This window comes from Paramisgurnus dabryanus, chromosome 6 (genome assembly GCF_030506205.2).
Source record: "Paramisgurnus dabryanus chromosome 6, PD_genome_1.1, whole genome shotgun sequence".
Taxonomy (NCBI): Eukaryota; Metazoa; Chordata; class Actinopteri; order Cypriniformes; family Cobitidae; genus Paramisgurnus; species Paramisgurnus dabryanus.
This window is the reverse complement of record NC_133342.1, coordinates 2,598,726-2,626,516: the sequence shown is the minus strand read 5'-3', so window position 1 is coordinate 2,626,516 and position 27,791 is coordinate 2,598,726. Positions and strand designations below refer to the sequence as shown.

Genomic DNA, 27,791 nt, shown 5'->3' with positions numbered 1-27,791 from the left:
CACAGGATACAATAATAAAGTCTTATGTTTAAATTATTGCTATTTTGTATTGCCATGTGGTTTGATTTCTTTAATAAGTTGTTCTTTTGGCGTAGCTTTAGCATACTTCTTCAAATGAATGTGATATTTAGTAAAATAAAAAGTTGTACAAAAAAAGAAATTGTACTTTTAGAATCAACTGAATCTTGTAAAAAAGAAAAATGACATCATAAAGTTACATCTGTATAAAAGTTGTAAATAATATAGAACAGAAATTAAAACAATCCAAACATACTATATATCAAAGAAAAAAAATTCCCAGATTCCGTTGCAACACCACAAATGTCGCAAAAATTTCTTAAATCTAATTTGAAATTTCAAATGCCATAACAGGGAAATTATGCAATTTTATAAAATATACCTCTCAAACTTTATTTATTTAAATTATTATTTAAAAAAAATTAATTGGTATTTCCCATACTTTTTTCCAAATAATATTTTTAAATTTGAATGACCAGAACACTGCTAAATATGGGATACAATTTTTGAACATTACTAATGTTTCTGTTATACTGCATTTACCACAATTAATTGTTTATCACTAACTGAAACTGAAACTAAAACCTCTCTCTGCCTTACTCTCTCCTCTACTCTCCACTGCCCCCTACCGGACAACTCCCCTTTCTCCCATTACTAATTCGTTTGTAAATTTACAACGGAGGATAAACGTTTGCAACTTTTATTTATGTAGATCAGAAAAGACTAAGTTGTCAATGTAAAAGGTTTGACATTACAAACGTGATATTTTATCATTTTATTTGCACTGTTACGAAGTTTGGTCACGACCTTTACGCTCGTCTCTTCTCTATAATGTTGGAGCAGGCAGGGGTACTGCGGCGCCCCCCAGCGGTCTATACTTAAGTTTAAGGGAAACAAAAGGGTTAACTTAGGAAAATTACACTTATTAAGGTGCTTTATGCAACCGAGCCCTGAACATTTAAATGATTCAAGCAAACGAATAAATGTAGGAAAATAAATGTATGATAATATAAATGTATAAATGAGTGAATTAATATAAAATATATGTAGGCTAACAAAAACAAATTAAATACACGTAGGAAAATGAATAAATAAATGTAGAAATACAGAAATAGTGCTAAAAAACTGATGAATGAGATGAAATAATCCTCCCTTAACTCCTTCGTGACCAAAACGTATTAATTGTATTTATTTCTACATTGAAATGTTTATTTGCCTATTTACTTATACTTATTGATTTATATTTTAAGTCATTTTAGTCCTCCACAACTGCATGTAAACGCATACCTATTTTTATTTAACATTAATTAATTAATGAGCTAGTGTACACCCAAATGCACAATTACATTAAAACATCAAATATTTTAATAGTGTTGAAGGTTTCTGCCAGTTAGTCACGGAGTTACTATTACACAGTGAAACAAAATGAGCTGTTTATTTTTATTGAATGTGCGGCATTGATTAATTATCCTTCATGTGCACAAAAAAAGAGAATTTAGGAGTCATGTCCTTCTTTCACGTGTAACAATAGTTGATCGTAAAGTAATAGGACTGTTATGATTAAAATATGATTTCTGACATGGTTATAAAAGAAATGTTTAAGATGCCTAAAACTTATTGATTACTGTCATGTATCATGCTTTGGAAATTCTTTGTGAACAAAATGAACAACATCAAGACTGACAATTAAATTTTAACATCACAAAACAATATCTACAGAGACTTCCATGCTTTCACTCTGACTACAAAACTATAGTAAATTAAAACAAAAATAATAAAAATATAAAAAATGAAATATAGTATATGAAATACAGAAAAGGTACAAACATTGCATGTTTTACAGGTGCTTTACAGAAAAGAAACACAGTTCCTTGGAATTTTAAAGAATTTAATAAGAACATAACTACAACATCCAGCTGCACTTTATAGCCTATATATATTTCATTTCTATCTTCATCTGCTCTCTAGTTCACTAGTTATCAAACTGTAGATTTAGTTCCAAAACAAAGGCCTTAAGAGAGAGAGAGAGAGAGAGAGAGAGAGAGAGAGAGAGAGAGAGAGAGAGAGAGAGAGAGAGAGAGAGAGAGAGAGAGAGAGAGAGAGAGAGAGAGAGAGAGAGAGACTTTTAACTCCCTTTATTTAATCATTAGAAAAAACATATCCATTCACACTAAATCACAGCTGGAAAACAAATAAAATGTACATGACACATTGATTGACCCAATCAAAGTCTACCAGTTAAAAATTAGTGTTCCATCCTCACCAAGGGATGTTAAAGCCCCATTTACACACCATTTAAACTCAAATTCTGGGAGATTTTTTGTCAACTGAAAAAACTTGTTCTCCACAACAACCCTGGACTCCACCAAAGCCATAAACAGCTGAAGAAGGTTCACATTTGTTCCCTCATTTGCTAGCTTACGAGACTTCCAAATTGCTAACTTCCCTTGACCCGTTAAAAAGTTTGCCACAGTACATTGCTTCATAAGCGCCCTTGAGTATTTACAACCGAAAATGAAGTGCATCATGTCAAAAACAAAACCCAAATCATTAAGAATTTTTCCCAGAACAGAAAACAGCGGTAGCAATCTGGTGCATTCAGAGAAGACATGAAAAACAGTTTCAGGAGAAACACAGAACAAGCATTTAGGCAGAACATTTGAATTAAATTTCGAGACATGAGTGTTAGTAGGTAAGATACAATGTAAAATCCTCCACTGTAAGTCCCCAGAACGCTTAGGCAGAGGGCCTTTATAAAAAAGTCTCCAAGAAGGCAAAAAAATTGGAGGGAGCCTGCAAAAAGGCCCTCCATTTTGAGTCCTCTCTGTTCACGATTCCTTGGGAAAACCTGACTTTGACACAAGTCTGATAGAGTATATCCTTCCCAGCCTCATTAAGAGCAAATCCTTCCAAGTACTTAAAAGTGAGCAGTTTCGTATCCCGCTCACCATCCAGAGAAACATTTGGAGACACAGTCAGTATTGGGAAAAAACTATCATATATGAGCCTTTAAACAATACACTCTCTAAAAAAGAGAGAAGGGTTGCTGGGAAAGCAGTTTTCAGCTCACCCAGGATCTGTTCCACCATCCTTACAGATTTAAAGCCTGTTTGGCTACAGATAGACTCAGTTGTCCTCCATGACTTGGAAGGAAGGCAGATTAGATCAGCTATGGTAGATACCCCTTTTTCCAAAAAGATGCTGACAACAGTCTTAGACTTGCATGTGAAACCACTTAAAAGAGGGTTAAAAAACAGAGGTTCATTAACACCAAAGTGCAAATCGTCACGTCTGTGGATATTAAACACTGACCAAGAAGCCAAAATGGAGCCATAAAAATTAATATTGAAGGGAAAAACCTTACCATACTCAGACATTAAAAATAATTGCTTGTCCAGCCCCAACCCACCAAAAGATCTGAGAAGGGCAAGACCCAGAGACACCCACGGGGTAAACCCTGGTGAGTACAGTAGCTTCTGAACAGCCTTTAGTCTCAGGGCTTCAACTTTAGCAACCAAATTAATCAACCCTTGACCGCCCTCATTCACTGGCAAATAAAGAGTCGCCGGAGGGACCCAATGAAACCCATCCCAAAAAAAATTTACAAACACCTTCTGTAAACGAACAAGCAGATCCTTAGGTGGGTCAAGTACATTCACTCTGTGCCACATCATTGAAGCTGCCAGATTATTGACCACTAAAACCCTTCCTCTGAAGGAAAGTTTGGGTAGAATCCACTCCCATTTGCGTAAGCGTCCAGTCACTTTTTCAAAAACGCCGTCCCAATTTTTTCCCATGTACCTCTCTGTTCCTAGAAAGACGCCTAGAATCTTAAGGCCCTCCTGACTCCATACACAGCGTTGGGGGAGAGCCGGGGGCCCTCCATCTTCCCAAACTCCCATGTCCAAGAGAGAGAGAGAGAGAGAGAGAGAGAGAGAGAGAGAGAGAGAGAGAGAGATATTAATTTATAATCAAGACAAAGCACTGTAGCAAAAAATAATTTGTGTAAGTCCTATACTGTACTGTATAAGTGCCTAAATACAAATACAAAAACAAATTCCTTTATGTAAAATTGTGCACAGTTAATAATAACCTAAGGGTGTTTTCACATATATTTCATTTTAAAAGAACCAATCCCAGTTCACTTAAAGTGAACCAGAAAAGGAACTAGCCGAATGTGACCTCAGTCCTTTTGGTGTTCACAATATAGTGGACTCAAAAGAGGACCCAGTTCTTTTTTTTAGTCCTCTTCAGAACTAAGGTGATCTCAGACCCTTTCTTGTTCACATCACAACTTCATAAGAACTCAGACCCCAGCTTTCTGTGCAGCAGTTGATTTTGATACAATGTCAAAACCACACGCGAAACAGACCGGGACCTCATTGATTTCACATATCAAAAAGAAATCGAACCACAAAAGAACCCAAAAGCGAACCGTACTCAGACCACCCCCAGACGTGGTCTGAGTTCGGTTCGCTTTTGGGTTCTTTTGTGGTTCGATTTCTTTCTTGATATGTGAAATCAATGAGGTCCTTTTAGGGGGGTCTGAGATCACTTGGTTTGTTCATATACACCCTGAACTGCTCTGAGAGCGTTTGGAGGGCTCAAACGAACTAGGTGTGAAAACACCCTTAAAATAGTAAAGCTTTGTTCGCTAATGGCATATCACAGTTCTTATTGTTACTGAAACCATCAAAATCTTAGATAAGACTAATTTACCTTCTCAAAGTCCTCTCAGTAAAACCCTGACAATTCACAGAAATCACCACCTGTTGGTTGCAGTTCAGTTCAGGGCCAAACCTTCTACGCAGTGTGCATTTTTGAGATGGCTTGTTGCATCTTAACCTATAAAACAACATAGAAAGCTACTGAGCTCTTCACAAACCTGACAAACTGCAGACTACTACTTTATATGATCTGCATAACATTTTGTTTATATTAAGTTGTTCCTCACTAATAAATGTGCCAAGAAAAGGGTCAAAATGGCAAGAATAAATAAATAAAAAATCAATTTTGCACCTCACACAAAGCTATTGTAAAGCTTCTGCTTTACATGAAGAAAGAAGAAACGGCAGAGAACTAAACGATTGTTAAATATAGAGTAGAATATATTGTGAATTTTATTGTCCTCATGAACAGATTAAAATCTAATAAAACAATGTATACTTTTCTTCAAAACAAGAAAAATATATATGAGCATGAGTTTTTCATTACATAATATGTAAAAAATAGCACAAACAAAATTGTAAAAAACAGAGAAACATAGCAACATCATTACGTGCACACGCCTGCAAAAATGTCTTTAACATTGCAGTTGGATCATTTTAATAAAAGCTATATTAACAGAATTAATTAAACCCTAATCCAAGCTAATTTCTGCAGTCTCTAGTAAGCAAATCAACAGGGCATCAGTGGCAAGGAACCGAAACTCCACTTGTGGAGAAAAACCCTTATGACAAACCAGGCTTAGCTGGGAGGGCCGGTTTTCCTCTAACACAGGGGTTCCCAAACTTTTTTTCCTGCGCACCCCCTTCTATGTCCCAACCGGGTTGGCGCACCCCCAATCCCCATTTAAAAAAAATCCAAAAAAGCTTTGTTTTTTCACCATTAATACTCATGTTTAATCATGCGCAAATAACCAAGGGCCGGTTGCACTAGCCGGACGTTAAGAAGTTGGGTGTTATAGTCCTACGTCGGGCTTAGCTACGTCCAACATTGTGAAAAATATTTACGCCTATTGCACCATCTGAAACTACGCTCAGCGTAGATGATGCGCGCTCCCGTGTATGCGTTTAACCACTGTGATATTTAGACGCCATTCGAGTTTACTATGGTAAAAAACGTACACTTACTGCCGTCAGCTAATAGATGACATATGAGAGGTTTCCTCCCAGCCAACATGTCCACGTGGGCCCCATGTGGGTCTTTGATGGGCTGTAACTTAGGCCCCGCATGGGCCACCCAAATGGGGCCCAGATAAATTTGTCCATCGGCTCCACATGGGCCCCATGTGTGTTAGCCCATGTGGGTTAATGATGGGTACACAGTGGGCTCCAAGTTGGGCCCATGTAGGAGTTCAGTTTATGGGCCCACTTGGGTCCCACATTATATAATATTAATGGGCCCAAAGTGGGTCCCATACATCACCCTTATGGGCCCTTATGGGTGATTTCACTGGACCCCCAATGACCCCGTATATGGGTTGTGGGGCCACAGTGGGCCCCATTTATTAAATAAACCTGATTTCTGTGGATCAAGTTAATGTGCTTTTCTACAAAATTAACTTTCAAATTACTTCAAATTTGTAACTGTTTTGTAAACCAGTACCTTCTCAAACCAAGAAAGCGTCAAATCAACAGATTTTGTGTTGCTTTAATATTTTAATGTCTAAGGAACTACTAAATATTTGCAGGGAAAAATGACTTCAATTCAGAATGTGTAAATAAAAGTTTTTTATTGAACAATGTCTTCAAGATAAAACCTCAAATAAAAGTTGTCACTCCTGTGCCTGTACAGACTCCTCAGCTTCAAACCTAAAGAGTAAAGAAAGAAAAGACAAATAAATACTTTAAAAATCCTAGCAGAACTGTAAAAAACATGAAATTCATTAAAGAAATGCAGGAGTATAATCTAAATTATAATTACGCTTATACCCCCAAAATAATCTAAACTAATACAAAAGACATGGATAGAACCACACAGTTTTGTTCTCTCTGCTGCATAAGACACCTTATCATGCTACCCTGTACCTTTTGACACTCTTTAATTTCTTCCAGTATTGTACACGAACAAACATTCCATCCCTCACTGCCATTCCACTGGGCTGAACTTGTCTGCAGGGAGTATTAGTAGAACCTGTCTGTGCTGGAGTGCTGCGAACTGGTGTTTGTGCTTCCTGTAAGAAGTAAAATAAGATGAGAAAATTATAACTCTGTAACCATCTACTACAGCATCACATCAGACAGTGCATTTTAGTCTCCCTGAGGAAAAACTCAATTGATTCACTGCTATAGAAGAAGAAGAATTGTCCCAAAGCATTAACTCATCTAAATCAACCATATGCAAGTAGAGGAGGTCGCACACAGGACACGCAGCTCAGCACTGTGCCGTTCTAAAAAAAAACTCGAACACATTGTTTTCTATGAGTATACAGACACCGGTGCCTGTCCGCGCCGCCCAGCTACGACTCAGGAAGTTGCTCAAATCCCTTTTGCACCACAGAGCACCACTCACATAGTTTAACATTAAATAACATCATATTTGCAGACCTGCAAACTCATCATAGTAAAAAAGGTGACAGTGTCACACACCGGGGTTGGGGGGTTTGTGGTGTATTTGCTCTATTTTTTTGTGATTTTAATATGATTCTGAGCGTGACTTAACAAAAATCAACATACTTTAATCAAAAATCAATGTTAAAACATCCTTGAAGCTTAAGGAGAATGACACATTTAATATTTTACAAATGTTTTTATTTACAACTCACGGAAACGCCTGGAAGTGTTGTGAAGCATGACACTGAAATAAAAAAATAACAAGAGACAGAAATGAAAAAAATATATATTTTGCCGATGTTCGTGAAAGCTTCGTGCGACAGAGCCACTTTGTCCTCAGCCGGCGTCTGTGCAAGGTTGACGATGACGGGCCATTGTGAATGGCAGTGAGTGCTCCACCAAAGTGCCCAGAACCATTGCCTGAAAGTAAATTAAAATCATAAAAATATAACCTTGCAAACTATCATACATAGGACTAATATGACAAAACAACGTGTCTCCATACTGTATGGCTGATATGCAGTGAATATCAAAATACATTTCTGTTCAATAATTATAATAATAATGCATTTTATATGTAGGGCTCCTTACTGTACATTGAATAAACAATCTCAAAGTGCAAGTGTTCATAATGTAAATTCAACTAACAACACAATGTAAAGATTTCATTGACAGACTTTGATGCAAAATGTAGCCCTTTATTATACAGAAATTAGCTGTTGGTGTATTAGCCTAGGACAACACGCTCGCCAGATTGTTTTATCTAAACAGCCCTATGTTGTTAAAAATGACTGTTTAGCAGGTATACAGCCACCAGGAATGAATGGGGCTAGGCTAAATCCTAACACATTCACAATGCGATGTACAAAGATTAAGTGCATCCATTGAAAAAAGATAGGTATGTATTAATTAGTCTAAGTTGAGGTAAGAACATAGGAAAATATTGAAAAACGGTGGGTTTTCCTTTAACATTACTCTCGCATCAGCTATTATGTAAACGGTCACATTTACCCACATCACGAATGACTGCCTGCGCAAGCGCGCACCACAGCCACAGTAATGAAGTTACTCAGGGTAACGTTAGCTCAGAATTCGAGTAGTAGCCTTATCTCGGAACTCCGAGCAGAGCACCCGGGTAACGATAAGCCTAGCTAACAATCGTCCTGCTAAGTTAGCTTACATTAGTCATTTTGCTCGAAGCATAGGCAAACTTTATGCAAGGTCTACGTTTGTGCATTACTTGGCGTTGACTCGTTCCTAAGAATACAATATAAGCAGTAGCTAACGCTACAAACAAACAAATAGTTGTTGTTTTTGCTCCAAAAAAGTTGACTTACCTTGAAGAAGATGGTTCCTTCACGTTAAAAGTGTCCATCAGACTCGCGTGGTAGCCAGGTGTGTCTCTCATCCACAGGACAGCGCTGTCTTCAAGTATTGGCCACCAGTTGTGTGATTGCAGTACCAGCTTTAGCCACAAGTTTTGTGATTGCAATACCAGTTTTTGCCACAATCCTACATACTGTTCCTTTACGTAAATATATTAATTGTTATTAATTAAGGGCCAATCCCATTTCTCTGTCTTACCCCTTCCCCTTACCCCTACCCCTTAGTTTTGCACGTTCACGTGAGAGTAAGGGCTATCCCAATTCTCGTTTTGATCAAGGGGTAGGGCTAAGGGTAAGTGGTAGATACCCCTTAAAACCAAGAATTTTCATGAGCTTACTTGAAACCAAGGGGTACCCAGAATACATTGTGCAACCGGCAACAATGGCGGCCAGATCGTCCAGAGAGTCTCATTAATGTAGTATTTTCGGCTTCATAATTGATTTACAAATTACTGACGTCTTATTTTGTGCTCTACACAGTCCTGTACATATATATTTGAATTATGTTCTTAATTTAAATGTTTTTAAATTTCGCTAGTTTGCTACGCTAACGTTACGTTGCTGATTTGCACAACATTCCCGTATTTCTCTAACTAGCCATGAATGGACTCCATGCTTGTCTACAGTTTTAATTAAATTCCATTAGCAGAGAATTTCGTTTGATATCAGTGCATAACACTACTTGCTTTGGAGACATCGGTACGTGCTTTACACACTTGTCGCGTCTGGTGACGTTGCAGCCAGCTAACGACGATGTATGATGACATAACCGTAACCAAGTGGTGTCTCATTTCATAGGGGTATGTTTTCACCCCTAGCGCTTAACACTTGGTTTCGAGGGACAAGGGCTAGGGGTAAGACGAAGTGGTAGGGGAAGGGGTAAGACAGAGAAATGGGATTGGGCCTAAATATGTCAATGTATTAATAAATTCCTTAATAACATTTTATTAACTGATATTGTAAATTAATGTGTTAATTACCTCAATGGGTTGAAGCCATGTACTTCAATTAGAATTGTCTGCTTTAATTAATCATTGGCTAATGATTTGCAAATGTACCATTATGTTATTACATTACTTGTTGAGGCACATGACAATTAACTAACTGTTAAGTAATATGTAATTTTGGTTTTCACATCCTCACTAAAGCCATGGATTTCAATTTCCAACCATCTACAACCAAGATTTCACTGCGTTTACCTTGTTGTTCATGCACAGGAAAATGTCAGGTTAAGCTTGAGGTTGTGGTACACTGAGAACATGCAGCTGAGCACTGCTATTTCATAACACTGTGTCTAGACTGGACAAAGACAATAGAATGTCCATCACGGCGCATTCACACGGGGCGAAAGCGTTAACGCTTGACGGAAGACTTGTCTGAAGCGTGGCCAACAGCCAATCACAGTGGCTCCAGCACATGCTCCGGTCTTCCATAAACGTAATTGGCTGGCTCTGCCTAGGTTATTTGCATAAGGCAATCTGATTGGCGGACGCTCGCGTTGCCGACGGATCCACAATTCAGTTCGCCAACGCTTGACGTCACCCATTAAAAGTGAATGGGAAGCATCAATGCTTACGCCCCGTGTGAATGCGCCGTTATAGTCAGTGATATTGATACTACACTAGATGCAGCACGATGCTACAGAATAAAACCCTGACAGTAAATTGATGTCACATTCTATTTCTGACATACTCCGAGCTCTTGTGCTAGTTCTGTTACAAAAGACAAAAGGTCTGTCATGTCCAGTGTAGCCAGCTGGTCTTGTCCAGTTTAAACAGTGTAACAGCGATCAAAACCCATAAATGGCATATTATGTACCAATAGGCTTTATGCCCATCTGCACTACTTCCTGAACTTCAGCCATTTCCTTGTTTCCTGTCTGCCATTATTGGACAAACTGATGTGTCTGATTATTGTTGTTGTGACTACTGAGGTCAGGCACACCTGGAATAATTGTTTGTGACTACTGAGGTCAGGCACACCTGGATTAATCAGTTTGTCCAATAATGGAAGACAGGAAACAAGGAGCTGGCTGAAGTTCAGGAAGTAATGCAGCTGGGCATAAAGCCTATTAGTAAATAATCATGAGCCTTAACAAGTAAAGTCATAACATGATGATACATTTGCAAATTATTAGTTAAGCAGACAACTGGAAGTTGAAGTACATAGCTTTGACCAATTGTGGTAATTAACTCATTAATTTACACTATAAGTTAACTATTAGCCTAGTTCTTAATATGTTTTTAAGAAATTAAAGCGTTATGACATTTAATTATTAACAAATAAAATATTACTTTATTTATTAACCATATAGAATTACACCATAACATACGCAAAAAAAAAATGGTATCGGAACATCTCTATATAGAATCTTTATTAGTTGCTGATGCAGTTATCATTAATTAATTGTTTAGTTCTTCATGAGTCACACACTAACACATGATTATCTGTGTATTAGTTAGCATGAATTAATGCATATTATAAAACGGGCAGTTCTGGTTCTTCATTCTGATTGGTTGAAACGCGTTCTAAACCGTGATAAAATACACCGGTAACCTCACGGTTCAGACCACATTACATAAGTATCACTGCGCCACTGTTACTGCGTACTGATTTATGAAAATAAACACCACAGTCTATAATCATATTTTTAATTTGTCTACAATTGCACAATTAATGGCGATATCCAGATGAATGTCAATAAATATTGTTGAGTCATCTCGTCGATAAAAAGAAAAAGTTGTCTGAGGATTTTATAACTCAAGTTCACACGTCCGCTATTATCCACTGGGTGGCGATCTTACCCAACTTAAACACTGACGCATTCACTGAAAACACCGTGTAGTACTGTTCATGGCTCCGTCTGAATCTGATCTCTTACTAAAGTTCTTCACAAAAATGGAATTATCTCCGCTTTTAATAAAAACATTTGAGAGGTGATAAGAGATCAAATGAAGGTAGGATGAAATGTTTTTTTGTTTGTTTTTGTTTCAAAGCGGATGGTCTGTTCTTTCATTTGATATTTTATGTTTATATAAAGAAGATAATTTTCTGGAAGGCATTAAACTAAAACTGGGTGGCAACTTAAAAAAAAAAAAAACGCTGACGGGGAAAGAGTTCAGCATGCTTCCAAGCATATTTGATCATCACTTCAACAGTTGCACGATATAAATGTTAATGTATAAATTAGATGAATGGTGATTTATAAAATAAACACCACAGTCTTGAATCATATTTTCATTGTGTCTTTGCTGTGTCTGTGTTGGTTGGGAACTGCGCTCTGTTTCAGTCACACTTGATTCTGAGGAACTACTTTGTTTGGCGGAAGAGTAATATTTGTACTAATATAATTACAACTTTTTTGGGTTTTATTTTATAAAATCCCGCTAACGTTATGCATATGAAGTAACCGTTTTATAAACGCAATAAACCCCTTGAAGCGTTGGGTTACCAGTGCATTTTATAACAGCTAAGGGGGTTTTAGGCACTCCGCTTCGCGTCGTGCCTAACAACGCCCCTTAGCTGTTATAAAATGCACTGGTAACCCACTGCTTCTCGGGGTTTATTGCTTTATTAGTGCACCCGTACTGTAAAGTTTGTTATCGATGGCCTTTAAAAAGGCAGACTCTTTGATCAGTGCCTTGATTACTAAACTGCTGCTTAAGACACACCTATAGTTTTGGGGTGCATAATCATTCAGTAACTGTATTCCTGTAAAGCAACACATTTGAATTATCATGATTGTATAACATGATTAGTCTTACTTTTTTTACGCTTGGCTCTTTCTGGTTCTGGATCCGTCTGAAGATCTGAAGTCACTTCAGCTTTACGCAGCTTTGTTCTGGCAGCTGCATAGTCAGCTAAGGAAATGTGAAAAAGATTTACTCATCATTTAAGCTTTTCCATTCACTTAAAACTAGGGATGCGCCGATACCACTTTTTTGGAATACGAGTACGAGTACGAGTACTTGCATTTCAGTACTTGCCGATACCGATACTGAGTACTTAATAAAAACATGATTAAAATTTACAGGTAACAGCTTTAGTCATATAATTTAACATAAAAACAAGTGACTAGTTTTCCAGTTTGTTGTAAACTCTGCCTCTTTGGACAACACAAGAGGCATTAACCCCTTACACGCCACTCAAACATAGACATTTCTCAGACCGTGGTATCGATCCCTGGTATCGGGGGACTTTTAACGAGTACGAGTACTTTAGAAAATGTGGTATCGAGGCCGATACCCGATACCAGTATCGGTATCGATGCATCCCTACTTAAAACATTTCCCACACACATTATCAAGTACTATGAATAACATGGGTAATACAAATTCTTTGGATAGATTTATTAAAAATTAATAATCAAAATCTAACATTACCACTTACCAGCTTTTCCCAAAACTCGCACTTGGAATTTCATCCAATCTCCTGTGGGTCTCTTCGCTCTTGACAGTGGAGGAAGGTGGCCAGTAACACTCCTCTTCCTCTGGCCCGGTAAACCAGTTTCTTGGTATAATAGAATCTGAAATTTAACAGCAGTAGATTAAAAAGCAGAATTTAAAATAATTAACAAATGATTTAAAACAACATGAGTCCTGTGATTAGTGCAAATATACAGCAACATAATCTTTCTTTAAAAGATAAATTACATCTCATCTTTTTTCACCTAATTAAACTAAAAGGCACAACTATGACATAAGTTTAGGATAATTAAAATATCAATAGCGACTAGGGATGTCAATTTATGCAACTTCCCATATTTGATGACCGTTTAAATTAACGATAAATCAATCAAATAGTCATTAACAGTAATAGTGCAATAAGCCTTAACTGCAGTGGAATATAGCCAATTACATATTTATTTTGTCTAAATAATATGCTAGTGGGATTGTAAAATGAGTCAATGTAGTTGGTGTTTTAATAAAATCATCAATTTAAACTAATTTCGTAATGAAACATAATGACAAAGTATATGACTTAACAGTCGCATGAAAGTCGCGTCCATGACATGTCAAAATAAAAGTTTCATTATCATCAAGTGTTATTTTTCTAGTTGTTCACCTCGCATTCCTAGTCGTTGATACACAGTTTGCTGTAATTATATCCAAAAAGCACACAAAGGCCACTTTTCCCGTCGTCACTTCAGCTTAGACCTCCGGCGTACATTCAGCAAAGACGCTTATATTATTGAGATGGCAACCTTCATTTAGAAAACACGCAACAGTCAACTTGGCTAGCGTGTAGCCAGTCAATAATGTTCAGTGATGTTGCGGGGGTTCAGAGTTTAACGACAGTCATTTACAGTTTACATTTGACAGTTTCTTGCCAGGATTTAAGATTACGTTATAATCTGTACATTAAAAACGGCTTCTGGTCTCCTTCCCCGATAGCAGCGTTGCTATGGTAATGTTGCAGGCTACCCTGAAGAGGGTCTTGGCTTTCAGTAACCTAACCGTATTTGAAGTTTCTGTATCGGACCCTATCAGATCCACTGCGGATTTAATTCTTATCGACAATTAATTGAAGATCAAGTACAGTAATTGTTACCATTCCTAATACCGACACTGATTCATTGAATAACAGATAAATAAGGTAACTACATCCATGTATGTGGAGACATCGCATTACAAACTGCTTGACCTGATCCGCACTTCAGCGAGTCACATGAGTCGAGCGAGACTTCAAATGAATCATTATGTCAGCTTTGTGCAGTTATTCACCAGGTTCACTAAAAAGAACCGATTAAAAAATGAATCATTCATTGCACGGGAAAACATCACTAATGTTTATTTAACTATGACGATAAATTTCGATCTATCCCTCAAATAAAACTCATGAATACTTAAATTGTGTGTACGAGTAGTATGCATTATTTTATGCGACTTTAAGCTCATGGTTCACACCGGCTGCAAAGCAAAGAAACGTCTAGAAGCATGAAGCATTCTTTCTCGATAGGCCTCGGTCTTGAGGCCAAACGATTATGTCAAATACGATAACGTTAAGCGTATAAATGACGAAAAGTCGGCGCACACACTTTGATTATATAACATTTTATAATTAACCAACTTCATTTTAGTTCGCTTTTGTAATTGTTCCATCTCGGCTAATTAACCTTCGTTAAAGTTAGCTGTAATGATTCCGAATTCTCTAGTTTTAAAAATACTGAGTAAATCTAAGTTAATACAAAATAAAACGTATAAAAATCTTACCTTTGTGGAGTTAAACAGGAGATATTGACGGTGATGTTCTGAGAACTTGTTGCCAGGAGAGTTGAGACCGTTGGTGTGGGTTTTTTTTAAATGAAAAGGCGGGAGGAGGCAATCCGTATGGGGGAGGGGACAGCGTCATGCAAGTGCTTTTACTCTTTTAGATATATTATTAAAAAACATTGTTTTTTTTGCACATATGTACATTAAAAAAATTAGGCCATGACATTTACACAAAAAATCTTATTTGACAAACATGCTGTGCATTTTGTATAACATAAACTTAGTAAAAAATTGAAATGTTTTTTTTTTTAAATACGCAATTATGGCAGTTACTTTTAAAACAATTACAAACCAAATTTAATAATTAAAGTTAAGACAAATATAGCCCACTTGGGGCCTAATCAAGACCCGCTAATAAATAATAATGGGCAGCCTAACTCGAGCCCACCACCTAAACCAAACTGGGGCCCATAATAACCCCATCAAATTGCCCACTTCGAGCCCATGCCCATATGACACCCATATAAACCAGAGAAAACCCATGTGGGGCCCACATGGACATGTTGGCTGGGCTCACGTTTACCAGTGCGTCACGTGCAGACCCATCAAACACATTAACGAAAGCCTTTACTGTTCGCACAAAAGGTGTATAATAGTTTGCAGATTCATTATAACAGCTCAAGTTTCAAACAAAATTAAATGAAAGCTTTTAATAAGTTCTCTACAGTAAGTATTTATGTATTTTATTATATAATTCATTGGCGGTCTCTTTACCATGCATGAAAACACATTGCTCGCGTATCCTGTGCCCATGTCTCGTCACATTTCGTTATTTCTATTTTTGCCATAAAAAAGTCTCTCTCTCTTGGTCCCTCTCCTCCTTCGTGACTAACAACTTTATCATAAGACGTCCCACATGACAGTTTCCCTGATTTCAGTCAGTTAAGCATATTTATAATATATATGGAATGAATGAAACGAGTTGGCACGCATATAGCGGCTGCAGTGCATAACAGAAGAGCAGTGCGTAGAAAAAGACAGCAGCTGTCTTCTACGTTTCTATCAAAAACTAATAAATTATAGTTTTTATTTAAAATAAAAGCGATTACAAAGGAAATGTTTACTGTTCATTTTTTTATTTATTTATTGTATGGAAAAATCCCACTTAAAGAAACAGACCGCCATTACATTTTTCCTCTCGCGCACCCCCTGGTGGCAGCTCGCGTACCCCTGGGGTGCGCGTACCACACTTTGGGAATCCCTGCTCTAACATGTTACCATTACACATATAGCTGTAAAGAACTGGAATAATGCACGCTTATGGACCACTGCTATGACAAGGATAAAAAGACAGTTAAATTAATACAAACCCTTTAATTGTCAAAGTGCAGTTTGGCCTTGTGTGTGACCGTTGCAAGATCTCAATTCCCTCCTCCAGTAAAAAATATTTGGCATTAATCCTACAATACACACAAATTAAACAGATTAAACAATTAACTTTATTTTAGTGTTTGGTAAGTTTATTCTTTAGGAGTTGCTTTCTACATATTCATATGAACAATTTCATAAAAAAAATGATGATGGTGACGAATCGATGATGATAGTATAGGCATGAAAGGAAATTTCTTGAGTTAATTGTAAATCACCAAATCCAACCTTACATCTTAATCACTTTCTTGTTACTTAAAACACCATTTTAAACATGTCAACAACTCTTAACTGATAGCTTGGATTAAAAATGTTTCTTTTAAACAAAGCGAGGTTAAATGTAACACTAATCCTCACGTGTACAATGTTTTTATTTCTTTATCAATGTAAATAGTATTAATTAAAATTATAAATTCAAATACAATAGCAGGGGAAATAAATAACAATTATGATTTTTTTGTCTTAATTATGCAGCCCTTTTAAAAATATAATCTATCCATATGCATTATTCAAGACGGTTAGATGAAGGACCATAAATGGCAGATGTGTGGATATGTATTATAGACAGATGTACAAACAATATCCACTAGCATATAGACAGAATAGTACTGAATTATTTGTGTTATCCAATTTTGTATTAAGTTTTACAACAAACCCTCTAAATGTTACAATTACACACATATTGGCTAAGTTGTTACATTTGGTGTAATTGTACAAGATGGTAGACTTCATAAACAAACTAAGTTAAATTTAACTGCACTAAACAACAGAAATATTCAGTGCAGACAAATCATTAGAGCCTCGCAGATAACGCGACACAAATGTTGAAATATTTAAGTGGAGTGCAAATTAGGTAAGTGGACGACCATTCGGAAACATTTGGATTTAAAATCTGAATCTTTTACATTTTTTCATAGTAACCATTATGGTTATCTACATTGCTTTTGTAACTAATCAATTGAGCAAGGATTCAACATTATGGAAGTATTTGATTACTGTACAACACTTTGGTCAACACTCTGTTGTTTTAGTAGTGCTTTATAAATGAAAATGAAATATCTTTTTCTTACTTGAGTTCTGTTAGACTGGAGACATTCTGGCAGATGGAGAGAGTCCAAAGAGACAAGCTCTTATTCAAAAAGTTAATATTCAGTTCCAGCGTTTTAAGTTCAGGCAGATAATGGATGGCAGACGTGAAGGCATCCAAATCTGTGTTGTGAAATGTTTGAAAAAGCTTTGCCCAGTCGATAGCCTCTGACCGTGGTAGAGTGAGACGAAGTGACCGTACCACATTGCTATAACAAAAACCTATGCGGACACTAAAAAGAAAATTAAAACAAAGTTAATATCAGTTAGAGGAACAGAAACTATTTTGTTATTGTGAGTCTGTAAGCTAACAATATTCACGTTGTTTCTGATCCCATTTTTAAACCTTAGTTAGTGTGTAATGTTGCTATAATAGCATAAATAATACCTGTAAAATGATAAAACTCAAAGTTCACTGCCAGGCGATATATTTTCTTTTACAGAATGAGATCTTTAAAGTGCTTAGTTACCACACATTTCACATTCCAAAGTAATTTTTTTTATTGAAAGTCCGCTCAAAATAACAAATTTTGGCCTTTAGGAGGAAACTGGAGCACCCAGAGTAAACCCATGCAGACATAATGGAGAACATGCAAAATCCACACAAAAAGGCCACGTGACCTTGCCGGGGCTCAAACCAGGGACCTTAATTCTTGCTGTGAGGCAACAGTGCCCACTGAGCTTATTTTCTCTGGCAAACATGAGAAAAGTCTATTTAAGAAGTCCTTCCAGAACTGATTGTATCGAAAGTAAAGATAGATTTGCGTTTTTGATTAAAGATTATAAGGTCATGTGATTTTTAATAATGTATAAAGCTCACAGAAAGGTAATTTGTAAAATATTATCACATTATTCCAGGCAATATAAAAGTTTTTTATTTCTATTTCATTGTGACTTTAAGCAGCTATGCCTGTTCTTTATACATCTCACCTGGACACATCATTAATGACTGACAGTTGCAATGATCTGACAGAACAATGTTCATCTGCAGGACCGTCCCATTCAGGGATCACATTAACCCTGCAAATCACAGCACAGAAAAATGTATTATGAACAATTAATAATGCACACTAAAGAATTATAGTGCATGTGGTGTGAAGAACATAAAATATTTATTTAGGATAAGTGCTATTATAAATACATTACCTTTGGGTCTTTCCTCCTGTAACAGCACACATCAGATCAACAAGATCAGAGTATGTTGGGTTTTCTACTTTCAAGCTTCAAAATCAAATCCAGAGCATTACTGTACAGATTAATTTATCATCCATGTAAACATTGTATTTTTTTATTTAGAATTGCATTTGTTAATGAAATAAACAAAATTATGGCCAGGTATTGACCCTGCCCTTAAGGTTAAACATATAAAAATTTTAGTCATATGATGCTATTTCATGTTTTCCTTTTTCTTTAGTGTTATAGCTGTGTGTGCATATATAGACGGTTTTAGCAGTAACAACATAAACAAGCGGCTGTCGCGGTCCGGTAAACTCCGCTAATAAATAACAAGAAAGTACTTTAAACGTAGTTTATTTATATGACAAGCAAAAAAAAAAAAAACAACACATAGATTACCTAGGAAACCAAAACATTTGTTATTTTCGACCAGGCATCTGTTCAAGAGATCAGTTTAGCAACTAGTCAGACCATTGAAAAAACGAAACCGAAAGTAAAGTTTGGATCCAGACGTGTATCACGTGCGTCCGATGAAACCGTCTATAGACCCTTTTACAGTTGGTAAACATTGTGACGTATTTGTGTGGGCGGGGCTTAGCTGGAGGCAAAAAGAGCCGCAGAGGCAATGTTGACAAGCTTAAGATAGCACGTTTTAGGAGGGATTTATTAAACATGGATGCAGAAGCAGTTTGTAAATTCTGTTCCTTCTAATCTGGCAGCCAAAAACACAACAAGATGACATTTTAAAGTCAAAAACTCAAACTTTTAGCATGCCGGCTATGAGTTCCTACTTATTTTTTGCCTCCAGCTAGAGCGGTGATGTTACAGTGACGTGGGCGATTAAGGGGTCTACTGTATAAGACCTGCAAAGTACCACTACAAGCTTGAGGTATTCAGCCAATAACAACACACTGGGTCAGCTGGCCAATTAGAGCAAACTGTGCTTTTCAGAAAGATGTTTTGCATAAGAAAAATTGTGTTTTATATCATGTTATCACACTGTATAAAACCAGATACACAAAAAAGTTAACCATCATTTGATTGCAACCCCCTATGTTTCCACTAAGGAACTGTTTAATTGCTGTTTAATTACTTACCTTAAACTCTCAAACTTGTGGACTACAGGCAGAATTATAGACAACTTGTCAGGTGTTAACTTGCAATCACCAAGATAGATTGATCTGATGCTGTGGCAGCACTGAGCGCAGTACTTCAAAGCCCAACAATCTGTTCTTCTTAAGATTGTACCAGATATACGAATGCCATTCCAGGTCTGCATAGCTTCTTCCACAAAGCTCTTTTCATGCAGTTCATAAAGATAGTTAAACATATATGCCGCTTTACAAATATTGAAATTCTGAATCTCATTTATAAACCATTGTTTCAGATGGGCCTCTGCGTTTTGATGAACAAACAGACCATGCTTTATAAGTGTGCATTGCAAGTCCTTATTAAATAGACCAAAAGCAAACTTCACCACATCGGAAAAACGTGGTGGCTCATAAAAAAATCCACCTGGTGTTTCACTAATGGAACATAGCTTGGTAAGCTTCATCATGGCCTGGTCTTTATCCAGACAGACATAGTACAGAGCAGTGAAGAACTCCTGAAAGCTGAGATGCATGAAGCTGAACATTGTCTCCTGCTGAATTCTTCTTTTAAAGAGGAACTTGCACAGAAATGGACAGCATGCAGGATCTTGCACAGTTTCATTTATAATTTTCTCATCAAACAGAACTTGTTGTTTCTGCATCCCTCTCTCTGCCAGTTGTCCCAGACTCATTAGCAGGCTTGGCACAGATTGATTCAAACCCTGACTGTGATACTCCAGTAAAGTGAACACAAAGTCAACATATATGGATGTGGTTGTTTCCAGACCACTTGTTATATCTGCACCATCATTGAATCTTTCTCTGAAAACTGTGCAGATGATCCAGCAGATAACAGGAATCGAGCAGGCAGTCAACAAAGTTTCATTTGCCTTCACAAACGTATAAGCGTTCCTGAAGAGTTTCTCATCCTGAAAGAACTTCTGGAAATACTCCTCCACCCCCCTTTCAGAGAAGCCCATAATCTCAGTGAAACGCTGAGGATTCTTGAGCAGACTGGTTAAAGTGTCTGTAGCTGTTGATCTGCTGGTGACCAAGAGGAAGGAGTTCACCTGGAGAAGTCCTCTCAGCAGGGCACAAAGGGTGAGCACAGGTGTGCATCTCTGGTCTGGATCTGTGGGTGATGTCACGTTATTATCGTCCTGTGGGAGTCTGAGTTCATCAAACCCATCAATAATGAAGAGCACTCTCTCTGGTGACCACTGGAGCATCTGTGAGATCTCATCTGAAGTTAAACCACAACTCCAGCTCAAGAGCTCCAACAAACTCTTTTCACCAGAAATGCAGTTAATTTCTTTACACTTCAAGTGAAACACAACATCAAATTGATCTTTGTAGAGGTTACCAGATGCCCAGTCCATCATGATCTTCTGCACAACAAAAGATTTTCCATTCCCAGAGTTTCCCTGCAGTATGACAGCTCTAGGAGTGATCCCATGGTCATCTGTGTGAAACAGAGATTTCGGGACAAATTCATGACTGCTCATGGAGCTGAGGACCTTCTGGAAACTTTCTCCTTTTGAGGAGATCTCATCTTCTCTTTCTTTTTGATCTCTATGTCTTTGAATGATCAGAGGTTCAGTGTAGCGCTGACACAGAAGCACATTTTCTCCGGGCAGTGAGTTATACTCTGTAACATGCTGGTACTCACTGCAAATCAGCTTTTTATACTTGCAAATCACGGGGTTTGCTGCAGAAATAAAATGTTTATTGTCTATGATTAGAGTCTGTTAAAGCATCTATTTATTTTTCCACAGGATATACTATAAGACCTTTTTAAAAATGCCATAAATACAAATGTTAAAGCACAAGGTGCATTCTTACCGCTATTTAAATTTTTTTTATACTATTACTTATTTAATATTTTAAATCTTTTTAAAAAGAAAGTCAAACAATCAAACTTATCATTCACCTGATGGTTGTGTTTTCACAGAGTCTTGGTGAGAAGTACTGATACCTACAGAAAATGTAACACTTGCTTAAACAAATTATTTATTGTTTACGTAAAAGATATCTACATATGGTATAAAATCTCAGCCTTAAAAGAACTTACACACCACACATTTGTCTTACCAGAAGCATTATGTGTTATGTAAACATTTCCTGTTATTGTATTAGAAGTGAGTATAGGTGCGGTAATATGACTTCCAGTCTGAGCCACAGCACTGACATTACACTCAAAAAATGGGTTTTGTAGCACTGTTCATTATACACAAATATATTTAGTCACATTAACACATACACATTTATTTTTAAGACAAAATACAAGTGTAATGTGTTATGCTAAATCAATTTGTTATTCACTCTGGTTTACCTAACTACCTATCTTTAAACTAAAGTAATTGGTTTACTTTTGCGATAGAGATAGACCTATTATCAGGTTCATATTCCGGAACAGAGGGGGCGGTAATGCTCCATTAAGCTGGTTGCCAACCGCCGGTAAAAAAGAAAGAAGAAGAAGAAGAAGAATTTTTTTCAAACTAAAGGATGTGACGTCATTTTAACGACTTCCACGAAGACGGCGCGCAGGTGATGGTGTGGTAAGTAAACTAAATACGTTTATTCTTCAATCCATCTTAAAACATTGTTGAGGCAACTTTATTTTATGTTTAAGGCGATGGTGTTTGTTTTTGATGATGATGATTTCACGTCATTTGTGCAGCAGTGAGGTAAATTGTGTGATTTGTGCGTTTCAAATGTAATGGAGTGCTTCACGCGATCTGTCGTGTGACGTGTTTAAACCGTATTAAACGTGATGTACTCGTGTTTAAACAGTATTAAACGTGTTGTTCAATTTCGGGCCATTATTAGTGTTTTATGATAGCAGCAGTGTTGTAAACTGCGTGATTTGTGCGTTTCAAAATGAACGGATTGCTTCACGTGTTCGTGGTGAGTTGAACTTCGATTTTCCGTCGTGTTCCGGTGGTAACGTTAGCCATTGAACTTGTTTTACTGGTGATAATAGTGCTTTTGAAACGTATTTTCCTGTGTTTAGTCAGAGCATTTTCTCAAGGGGTTCTTAAAGTTTATTTTTATTTGTTACTCTGAATGAATACTTAAAGTAAGTTATGTTGAAATGTAAAATTTGTGATCTAAATTACTAAAACATGAAAGACTGCTGCACGTGCGTTGTGGTGGTTATCATAGATATCATAGTACATATTCTAATTGATATATTCAAGACATGATTATATGCTCTACTTGTTCATTTAAGTAGGAATTATGCTACAGATGTAATATTGCATGACGACAAAGGCCCACTTTCACTTGTAATTTGTGTGCATGGCATGCAGTGCACTGTCATCAGAAAAAGAATACTTTGCTGACATAAACAGTCACTTAAAGAAGAGTAAAACGGTATTTTGCATGTTATCAGGTTGTGTTTTCCAATCAAATGTCAATGGGACTTCTATATCACACAAAAACAGAAAACACAACCAGTGAGTGATTTTAAGCCTGGTGTAGTTTCCATTGCTGAAGTATTACAGGAGGTCAAACGTTTTTATGGTGATGAGGCAAGTGATGCTTTTGTTCATGACTGAAGCCAGATGTGTTTTATTAAAACAGATTATTTAAACTAGAGCATATCACAAATTTTTTAGGTAAACTGCATTGTATGTTAAAGTCTGTCAGTGCCTATTTTAGTTAGCTAGCTGATGATTGATTATCCATTGCTTGAGTTATATGGTTGGTGCTTTGTTTGGTGACTTTGAAAAGACAAGTCCACGCATATTGTAAAATATGCTTTTATTTTGTTAAATGGACAATTCATAAGTTAATGTTTTTTTAAACCATACTTACAATTGATTTAAAAAAAATAATTAACTAAATTTTACTTGTTTTCCACAGTCATACCACAATGACTTCTCCAGTCTGGCTAAAAGTTACAAAAGGTGATCCTTCAGTATGCCATTCCTACTTCAGTGAGTCAAAGGACCTGTCAAAGGAAATAGAAAAACAATGTAATCTACAAGGACATTTAAGGCTGCAGTTCATGGATCTGACTTGGGCAATTAGTTTTTAAATCTCATGTACACATCTGAAATTCAAGACAAAAGTACACTAAAGGTGGTATTCCTGACAACACCAAGTAATTGTGACAACTTGCCCCCACCACAACTGAACAGTTCTCAAAAGGAGTACCTGCTCATAACCAGCTCTTTCACTTTCATCCTGTGACACAGTATTTTGTCAACCCCATCTACATCATTAAGCTCTGACTGTGTTGCAAAAGTGTGTCTTGCCAAATATATAACAAAACTGAGAAAAATTGGCTGTAATGAAGTGAAATTAAATTTACTCAAGCCCAAACCAGCTGGAATTTCCAGTGCTGTTTACCATATATATATATAAAAAAAACATGCAATGCTGAGGTGAACTACTGCCCTTACCATCCATAAACGGAGACATCCAAAACACTGGAAGAAGTCAGTTTAATACTTCTGTCTGAAATTAAAAAGAACAATGAGAAAACATTATGAATGCTGATGGACAAGACCTTTTCTATCAAGAGACATGAGGTTGTCAAGGAATCGCCTTCAATAGCAGATTTCAAAACTAGATGGCCTGCTCTTTTCAGAAGGGAAGAGGTGAGTGAAAAGTTTTTGAGTCATTTATGTTTAACTTTATTGGTTTTGTGGTAACAATAATTTATTTTGTTTTGTAGATTTGTGCAGAGTTTAAAAGAATCACAACAGCCCCATTGGTGTCTACATACTTGGCGAAGATGAATCCATATTCTGCAAAGCTTATAAGGATCTATGCAAAACGAGGAGTCGTCAATGGACAGAGAATTAAAAACCTGCTGGTCTCCACAACACGGGTATGATGAACTGCACTCATTAAAACCTTATAATAAAACTTCTTTTTGCACTGGTGAAATTGGAATTAGAAAGTTTCTGGAACTTGTAAAAAAGAAACATAGGTACAGTTTAAAGTGTCCCTTTTTGTTGTTGTTTTCCACTTACATGCTTTATTTTGCATAATAATCTAAAAATAAAGGTAAATGTTTACCTGATATTGTGAATGCTACAATTAATAAAATTTTGATATTTTCATATTTAGACTGACAACATTGATCAGACTCGGATCTTTCTTTGTCTACCTGAATGAAGACCCGACCAGTCTAATTAAAGAGTATTTGGTAAGTATATGTGCATATATATACTTTGCTGTATTATCAAGGAATTGAAATGTTGTGGTATCCCAGGTGAAAAAGTAGTACACTTCCATATTGTACTTACAGTGCTCTATTTTAAACTAATTTATACTTGGTATACTAAAATTTATTCTTTAGTACTTTTTAAGATGTTCTTAAGATTATCTAAGTGTACTTATTTGTGCTGTTTTGAGACAACATAATTATGAACTAAAATGTGCTTTGAATATACTATCTCTGTATTAAAAATGTATTTAGTTAAAACTTGTAAACTTGAACCCAACTTTCATACAAAGATGGGTTCAAGTTTAGTACGAGTGGTACCTAAATACATTTTTAAAATAGATTTTTAGAACATTTTAGTTCATATTCATGGTGTCTCAATAATAGAACAGGGAAGTACAATTATACCTTGTTCACACTGTCAGTCTAAATATGATTTTGGTGCATATTCGAATCCATCAATTCCAATTCAATCACATTTAGAATGTGTGAACGACCAAAAACCACATGAAATCAGTGTTTTTTCAAATCTTTTTCGGGCTACATCCATGGGTGGTTTAAAATCCTTTTCAAATCGCATTTCTGGAAATCCAAGTCAGTCTGACCGCTCTGATCGCATTTGTGTAGCTTTTCAGTTATGTCATGCTGTTGCATCACATAAAACGTAAACACGTCAGATGTTGAGGCAGATTGTCGTGCCAACGCAACGTCATTGCCATAGAAACATTGCAGATAATCCAGAAAACGGCAGAACGCTACAGGACGCACAGAACAGTTGTGATCCACAATATGGACAATGAGTTTGTCAAATCGGATATGCCCTAAAATCTGATTTAGACTGACATTGTGAACAATGTACAAGATGTTTAAGATTATCTTAAGTAGTACAAAAGAAGAATTTTTTGTATACTACGTACAGAATTAGTGCATGAAAATAGAGCACTTTAAGTACATTATGGACGTGTACTTTTTCACCTGGGATAACTTTTTATTTTATCTCATCTCCACTCATGGTATTTCAAACCTAGAAGTTTATTGCTAATGCAGAAAACAAGATATTTTAAATAATGTTGGTAAGCAAACAATACTTGCCCTCTTTGACTTTTTGGCTGTTGTACATTATGGAATATGAGACCGTTCTTAAAATACTTCAGTTTTACAGAATCAAGTGATGTGTTGGTTTTGAATAACATTAAATGGTAAATGAGATTTTTCTGACATTATTAATAAACATAAAATAATTTAATCATTGTCATTCTCACCTGCAGGATACAGATGCACCCAGTACCCAGGATGCGATCCAGAAGATGGTGATGGGAGTGCTTGTTGTAAAAATGTATGGTTCAGACATCGAAGACAGCCCAGCAGATGTTGGAGTGTTATTAAAGGGATTAAGAGTTCTCGGACCTCAACAACAGTGTGTATGCGACAACCATGCTGATGGGACTGAAATATGAACTGAACTTGAGCTACTTTCCCGAATTCAGGTACACTTTTGAAGTATTGCAGTTGTTGTTTCTGGAGCTAGATGGGAAGTAACTATCTCATAAAGTTCAGACGCTGAAGACCAAGCCTTTTGCAGATGTTTTGAAAGATGAAATATTAAAACATTCCTATGTAAATGCCATGTTTTTGAAATGGCAGTACAATAACATTCAGGAAGTAAGCAGTGTCGTCAATTTATTTTGATAGTTTTGCAGTGTGTTTTTATTTAATTAGATTAATGTAGAGTTGTTTAAAGCTTTGGCTGTACGTAAATGGTCCTGCATCTAATTTGTCATGGAATGTTAACGTTTATAATGTTTTTACAGTACCATTTAACTTAAAATTATACCAAAGTTGTTGAAAAATCTTTGAAAGTCGCATGTGCCAGCTCTCTGAATGGAGAGCAACCTATTTTGTCAGTTAGCATTACAGTTGTGTAATACTGTTGTTTAATTATACGTATCCGGGGGCTTGAAAAAACTGCCTGAATGGTGCTTCGTGCATTTCATTTGTCAGTAAGTGTAAAAAATTGTAATGTTGTTATAAGGTTACATTGTAATATCCAAAGTCCTTGAAAAACTTTGCAAGTTTTTCAAGTTGATGAGTGCATCTCATTTGTCGGTATATCCTTTACGGTATCTGTAGTTTAAGTGCAATAAACATGGCTTGAAGAACTGGTGTCTGAGAATCTTTTATGAATAAAATGAATGTTATATAGAGTTTATTACAAAAAGTATATTTTTGTGTGTGATTTAACTTGAAATAGAAATTGTTGTGTTAAAGTAAATAAAAGTAATTGGATGGAACCACTGTCCACAATGTAAATGAGTTGTATGAATAAACTACTCTTGATTTGGACAAGCAAGAAATATTCGATTAGTTTGTACAAGTTAAACACATGTTCAGAAAACGTAACAATCTTAAGTTATGGATAAGTAACTAAAATAATTTTGTTGAACATTACCACTTCACATTAGTTATTTATTATTCAATTGTGTTGCTGCAACAAAAGAATTTGGCATTGACTGAAAACAACCCTTAAATGTTAATAAAAACTAACTGTGTTGTGTGGAACCACTGTCCACAATAAAATTGTGTTCGTTTAAAGTATCATTTTTTTGAGTGTATGAGCTCTAGACATTTCTAGAAAATAAGGAAAATGTAAGCAACATATTCAAATAATACAATATAATACAAGGCTAAATGTTACTAAATTGTTTATATCGGTATTATTTAGAAACTTTTCAGTTTCGTCATGTTTTTGATGCGTAAAGTACCTTATATCACGCCAGTGACCGTCACGCTGGACTCTCTGTGTGCACAGCTGCGTGGGTTGCCAGATCACGATGACCATTCACAGCCCAAATACCAACAACTATTGAACGATATCCTTCCAACTTTAACCCACTGAAAAAAATCAACTAGTGGAAACAATTTAAAAACAATTTAAAAGTCTC

General features: G+C 36.4%; 1 protein-coding gene and 1 long non-coding RNA gene across 3 annotated transcripts; both read right to left on the bottom strand.

The window, feature by feature from the left end:
• On the bottom strand, positions 1 to 27,791 carry LOC135744202 (NACHT, LRR and PYD domains-containing protein 1 homolog). 2 transcript variants are annotated; one of them, XM_073814879.1, is made up of 11 exons: positions 27,612 to 27,789; positions 27,462 to 27,477; positions 21,762 to 21,862; positions 21,601 to 21,645; positions 19,677 to 21,378; positions 18,550 to 18,624; positions 18,334 to 18,423; positions 17,388 to 17,636; positions 16,260 to 16,349; positions 4,738 to 4,863; positions 1 to 2,029 (listed from the first exon to the last, which is right to left on the bottom strand). In XM_073814879.1, the coding sequence occupies exons 2-11, from the start codon at positions 27,473 to 27,475 to the stop codon at positions 2,011 to 2,013; spliced, it is 2,511 nt and encodes an 836-aa protein (XP_073670980.1). In that variant the 5' UTR covers positions 27,476 to 27,477; positions 27,612 to 27,789; the 3' UTR covers positions 1 to 2,010. The 2 variants fall into 2 exon arrangements, with proteins under 2 accessions (XP_073670980.1, XP_073670979.1); XM_073814878.1 differs by lacking the exon at positions 1 to 2,029 and adding an exon at positions 2,079 to 3,913 and having other exon boundaries at positions 27,612 to 27,791.
• On the bottom strand, positions 6,433 to 13,341 carry LOC135744212 (uncharacterized). Its single transcript, XR_010530681.1, has 4 exons — positions 13,067 to 13,341; positions 12,442 to 12,537; positions 6,768 to 6,913; positions 6,433 to 6,551 (listed from the first exon to the last, which is right to left on the bottom strand). It is a non-coding gene; the product is annotated as an uncharacterized lncRNA (long non-coding RNA).